General features: G+C 39.1%; 1 protein-coding gene across 1 annotated transcript; it reads left to right on the forward strand.

Annotated features, from left to right (window-relative positions):
• Positions 1 to 1,786: 1,786 nt before the first annotated feature.
• On the forward strand, positions 1,787 to 6,565 carry LOC101864148 (UHRF1-binding protein 1-like; the record flags this gene model as incomplete). Its single annotated transcript, XM_005099731.3, is given in 2 exon segments — positions 1,787 to 2,238; positions 6,403 to 6,565. Coding segments are annotated over 2 exon segments (207 nt in total), but the record flags the coding sequence as incomplete, so codon positions are not given.
• Between the last annotated feature and the right edge of the window lie 77 nt (positions 6,566 to 6,642).

Below are 6,642 nucleotides of genomic sequence, written 5' to 3' on the forward strand. Positions count from 1 at the left end.
ACTGGGGACAAAAAGTAGAAAAATAATGTTAAATGACACCTTTCCACTAGTAAAGTAAATTCTCTTTGGTTTTAAGACAAATCCTTTCCACGTTCAAGCAAACATTTTAAGAAGATTACAAAACGGAAGAAAATGATGACAATATTTTGAAAAATGGGAAAATATCCGTACGAAATGAAAACAGCAAATGGCACACAAAGCCATTCCCATCACTGATAAGACGAAAAAGACCTCTTAAAAAAGTTTAAAGCTTAAATAATTTCATACGTGAGGGCAGAAGGAGGAGACTAATACTATGAAATGACAACTAACAGTCATGGACAGTACGTTCATTGGAACAGCGCAGCAGAGCAGCTGACAACCGTAGTGAATGATGGATATTGCCGGTCAACATAAGAGGCCTCTGGGGTAGAGAGGATATTCCCAAGAACAAAATGGTCAAAGCTGAAAAACTTGAAAAGTTCACTTGAGTTAGACAGTCTACCAAAAAAGTCTTTCGACTGATCTCCATATATATATTGAATAAAATAAACAAACAAAACCAAAAACAAGTCAAGAGTCAAAACAAATTATATCTCATGTTCATGAGGAACATTTTTCAACATGAATAGAAATCGCCCAGACATCACTGCAATAAAAAAATTTTGAAGTCAGCCAATCCAATGGTGACTGAAACCCACAATTCCAAAGAGAATAGGAACGACATCTCTGTGATGTAACACACAACAGCTTTAAAAAAACCTGCTGAATAAACAACAGAACCAACTAAAGAGAGATTCAAGTCTGGATTGTATAATATAATCAAAGATCACGCAAGAAAATATAAAAATCTGTTTTGAAACTGACAAGGTCGAAGAACATGCACACATGGCACAAACCTTAGTCTAAGAAGAAATAGACATATCGATGCAAACCTGCCAGAGCTTAACTGTCTAATCAGAAAGGCCCTCTTTGCCTTAAGCAACAGTCAATGGTGGTTTCAACGCTGCTTTGCTAACACACAAACAAAAATTAGTGTGTATGCAAAGTAGACAAAGACCTCAAAATTAAGACATCCGCAGAGAAAGCTTTGACAATACATCTCTGGATATACTCATTCTCGTTCTATGAGCCCACAATCATAAAAGATCTCGAGTTTCTAACGCTATATCTTGGCTAAAAAATAGGCCTGCTCACTGGTCACTACTCTTATGGCACTTGACCAAGACCAAGCAATTGAAGGAGTTGGGGCAGATTTGTCTAGAAGTTTTGATTGAGATGGTTAACATGGCCATGATTTTCGTTGCTATTAAAATGGACGGAAATGGAAGGGGAGGGGGGGGGGGGGCTTTGGAAGTAAGGGTTGGGTAACAGTAAATGGGGACAGACGTCATAGTAATTACGGCACCCCGTCTTTGATTGAGATTGATCCCAGTCATAAGCAACCAGTCAAGTTGAATCAAAACCATGAACTGTATAAACTACACAGTTGCTATAGAAGTATAGAATAATCAGTTAGCATGAAAGCAAAAACATGTGAGCATAGTACACAGAACTGGTGAGAAAACAGAATTAAAAAACCATACCCAACATGATTAAAGCACCATTCAGGAGGCCCATGCACCGACAACAAAAATAAAAATCAATACTAGGAACTGATGTCATTTCCTGGTTGGGCCCTGGGTGGGATTACCAGGCTGTATAAAAACATGCAGAAACCTACTCAGGTCAATCCAAAACTTTTGCAATCGAAACACAGCTAGAATATCTTTAAATTGATTTATGTGTGACAATATACGTACATGATATAAATTTTACTTCTTTATGTACCAATCTGACTAATGTCAATGGCACCTCTTTTGTCTCCAGTAGAAAATTAGAGTGCTCTCCCCCTGGATTTATAGAATCTGTAACAATCTTAGACAATGTTGATAATTTCTATATCATGAGTAATTTTCCCGCATAAATATTTTTTTAATAATACAAACAATATTTTGATAATTTAAGGGTATTAATTTGAGAAATTTAGATACAATTTTTTATATCATTTACTTGGCTGTACCGTAAGCGATTTATTGATTACAAACATGGCGAATATCAACTTGTCGACGGTCCGATAACTCGCTGTGTGGCACTGTAGCAGATTAGGATGATGTTGTGCGCTTCTCGTATGGAGTTGGGTTGATCGTCTTCACACTGGGAGTATACTACAACCATGGCAGGACTTATAAAAAGTCAAATATTGAAGCATCTTTCAAAGTAAGTGTGATTTTTATAATTTTTTTAAAATGCGCAATGAACAGGACAGTTCAGTGACAATCACAGGACGAGTGTTGAGATTGAATTCATAGATTCTATCGTGTAGATCTAGGCTGTATTATTATTATTCTAAATGAATCTTGGACTAGATCTAGATCTAGATCTAGATATCTAGACTAGATCTAGATCTAGATCTAATGACTAGATCTAGGTCAAGATCCGATCTAGATAGAATCTGGACTAAATATTTTAAGTCTTAAGGCTAAGGCTAAGGTATTATTCGGTAGCCTTAGCCTTAGAAATCAAGGAGGCTCTAGCTAGGCTAGGGGCCAGTAAATAAACCCAAGTCAAGACCAAGTGTAGGCCTTGGATTTTCAAGCAAGTTCTTAGAATCTGTCTTCGTTTTTTTTCTCGTTTTTTAAAATTGTTTCGAGTTGATGCAGTAATGTTTCTCTTTTTGCTCTGTTAATAGCTGATGAATTAGTAATTTTAGTATAAAAAAGTCTAGCGGACACACACTCTTCTACTGTTTAATTCTTTTTACGGTATTTTTTTACTTTCCCTCCCGTCTCACACTCCGCTACCAGTTGTCTATTTTCTACTAAATATTGATCTGCTGAACACGAATATCAACTTCATTTCCGTCGCAAATTAATAGTTTTTGAAATATTTGATTGTTTTTAACCGAGATAGACATGCTTTGGACCAGTCGGGGGGTTCCAGGGGGGCCTGCCCCACTGGGGTAAAAGAAAATCTGGGGGGTTACAGGGGGGCAAGCCCCCCTGTTTTTAACCCATAATTTGATATTTTACAATTAGATTTGAAATTGTCTTGAAAATAATTGATTTGCGACAGTTTTTTTAGTGGCTTTATGTGTGATCTGCAGCAAACAGTACAGCAGTTTGACCCCTGAAACAGTGCATCTGTGTGCGGGAGTGAAAGTAAAAATTTACCCTTTTTACACCTCTCTATTCTTTTACTTTCTTTAGGGGTTCCAGTGGCTAGTGAGCAGTGAGTTGATCAGATTTAAAAAATAATGTCAAGCATACAGTGGCTTTTACTTTTATTCATGGGTTTTTGATGTGTTGTCATTGGGGTATCTAATGCTTTTACTTTTGCGAAGTGTATACAGATCCGGTAACCGGGAACAAAGTCACAAAGTATACAGACCCGGTACAGGAACTCTTTTGCGATTTCGGAAAGTTTCAGCGCCCAGACCCGGTAGTGTGTGTGTGTGTGTGTGTGTGTGTGTGTGTGTGTGTGTGTGTGTGTGTGTGAGAGAGAGAGAAAGAGAGAGAGAGGTGCTAGCAAAATGTATATGACATGCCCCAGTTGGCAGGAGGGAACGAGAGAAAGATAGCGAGTGGGAAATAGGTGGGGAGAAAGAAAGACAGAGACAAACAAAGAAAAAGTGAATGCGAACGGTACACAGAGACAGAGGAGAGAGAGAAAGAGAGAGAGAGAGAGAGAGTAACTGCTCGATTGAAATATATATGACATTGTTCTTTTCTTCAAATTGTGATTCCTCCAACTCCAAAACGGAGGAAAAACGATCGTTCATCGAAAAGACATCCGCAATTTTCATTTAGATCTAGATCTAGGCTAGCCTCGAAACTAGATCAATGATTTATGTCTGTCTGTCTAGATCTAGACTTAGGCCATAGATCTAGAACTAGAAGAACCCAGGTCTACCCTGAGCCAAGAGGGCGCTGAAACTTTCCGAAATCACAAAAGAGTTCCCTTCTTATACTTTGTGACTTGGTTCCCGGTTACCAGGTCTGTACACTCCCCCCAAAAAAGAAAAAAGAGTCAGTCAGGGTGTTGCACAGCGGCGACCAGCTTGTATAAAATTGTCCTGCTTTAGACTCATAATGTTTTTTTGTCCTATATTTTGTGTGTTTAGTATTTTTTCCATTGTAATCACCATTTCCCCTTGGTGATAAAAATAAATCATTTAGAGGCAGTTTACTTTTAGTTTATTTTTGTTCTTGTTCTACTTTAGAGTCTAGGTGTGTAATAGAGATGCTGGGGCTGGGTAATTCCCCCCCCCAAGCATCCTGCCTTACTTCTAAGATTTTTCTATCAGAGCGAGCTAACTTTTTAGCTTTAAAAAAATACTGAAATGTGACACCACTGATCTTGGCAGAGTAAATATTACTTGGGTAAATTTATATCTCTAGATCTTTGAACTACTCAAGTGCTAATTTTCTTTGTTTATACACTAGAAATTAAAGTGGTCTTGGGGTGGGGATGGTAAACCCTGCTTTGAATCCTCCTCACTGCCATACTCTTGTCTTGCGGGGGCCAGGTTTATGTCGCCCGATAAGCCTGTTTCGGCACCTCGCCTGCATTCTGGTCCCACGTCAGTCTGGCCCCTGGCTCATCACACGTACGCCGAACACCATGTCCCGTTCAATTCGGGTCCCGCGTCGGATTCCCATTCACGCAGCTCAAGTGTGTGTGCGTCAGTCTGCTTGAGTTTGTGTGCGTTTGTGGCCTTCTTCTTGAACCGCCTGCGCTGGTTCGTAACCAAGGCATACGTCAAATTCAAAACTCGCCAAGTTGGTAGCTCTTGAATGATGTTCGTCCTATGAAATTATAGATCAAATTGACCCACTTACACATGAGGAGCTCGAAAGAATATAGTCAGGTAACGAGACTTCCATTTTTCTGTACAAAATCTTTCAAATGAGCTTGATTTTGCATGAAATGATACCACACCTGATAAAAAATAAGCTTGTTTGATCATTTTTGAATGCCATTGTGCAGAGGTACAAACAACAATTTGAGTGCAAAACATTCGGAAATTGTTCTATATTATATAATCCCCTTTCGAACCCCAGGTCATTCATAACAACAAAAGCGTCTAGAAGAAAGGTAAATTTGAATGGGCGTAACTACTCATTATAATGTCTTTTTATCAGCTTGTGAGAGGGGGTTTAAATTCATGTGTTTGTAACATTTTATTTTATAGAACGCTATGAAAGATTATAGAGCGTTATTTTCATCATCAATTAACACGCTCCCACAGTATTCATGGCGAAAACACATGTTTCCTGGCTCGCGCGTTGTACCTCAACAGTACACTCTGAGTGACCCTGGCGGCCTGCCGGGAACGTCCGACATAATCGGTTGCTGAGAAGATTCGCTTTTCAACACAGACGCAGGACTAGTAGAGTTTATATATTATAAATATATATATATGTATAATATAATTTTATCTGGAACTGCTGGTGTGTGGGAAGGGAGAAATGGTCCATTTGCCTTTACTATAGATTATTGAAAAGTAAAATTATTTTCCTGTGTCGCGAACACTGTATTATACTGTATAAAATTAGGAAGAGGCTAGCCGTACTTACTACTGAATTGTAAATACATTTTTGGTTTGCAGTACCTAAAGTATTTGTATTTGAGACGAAACCAGGTGCCTTACTGACAGTGCATATGTATTTTAAACCTGAATAATTACTAATGAGACTTGTTTTCTAGGCCCTAAGATAAGTACAGCTAGACGGCTAGGCAGTACTTAAGTACGGCTAGACAGCTAGGCTAGCCGTACTTAAGGACGACTAGACTGTCAGGCTTTCCATACTTAATAATGATGGCTGAATTGTAAATGAAATTTTTAGTTTGCAATGCCTAAAGCATTTGTATTTCGGACAAAACCAAAAAATGCCTTACTGACTTGCATGATGTATTTTAAACCTGAATTACTAGATAGATCTAATGAGACCTATGTACTCAACAGGTTTGAGTCAATAGGACCAAACCTAGTATCTAAGTACAGCTAGCCACTTCGATAAAATTAACATGTTCTGCATGTCATAAGATCCACAGCACTTACCTAAGCAATCCAACAAAAGGAACCGTAGAAAGAAAAAGAAAGAGAGGAAGGCAGAAAGAAGATGGGAGGACAACATTACAGAGTGGACAGGAAAGGTGATGGGTGACAATCTGAGGAAAGCAGAGTCTAGGACAAAGATAAATGGCGAGAGCTGGTTTTCAGATACAGTGGTGCCCTCACGGAATAGAAGAAGAAGAAGAAGAAGAAGAAGAAGAGTTTACTTTAAAATTCCATTGTCTGTCTTTCATTTTCGTTGCACTGAATTACCATCATCATGTGAATGCTTCTCTCGAAATTATTTCACCTCTTCTATGTTCCAGATTCACCAAGAATCTCTCCTCGGACAAGATCAATGTGAGCACGTTCAAGGGAGAGGGGGAGCTGTCGAACCTTGAGCTCAATGAGGATATTCTGACCCAGCTCCTGGAGCTGCCCACGTGGCTGCGGATTACGAAAGCTGTCTGTAACAGGGTCGCTGTGAAGGTAAGGACAATGTGGGGGTCTGATCATGTGGGAGTGAGAAAACGTGTGTAGGAAAAATGTGTGTTTGGGGGGGTGGG

The sequence above is a fragment of the Aplysia californica genome, unplaced genomic scaffold, assembly GCF_000002075.1.
Source record: "Aplysia californica isolate F4 #8 unplaced genomic scaffold, AplCal3.0 scaffold00223, whole genome shotgun sequence".
Taxonomy (NCBI): Eukaryota; Metazoa; Mollusca; class Gastropoda; order Aplysiida; family Aplysiidae; genus Aplysia; species Aplysia californica.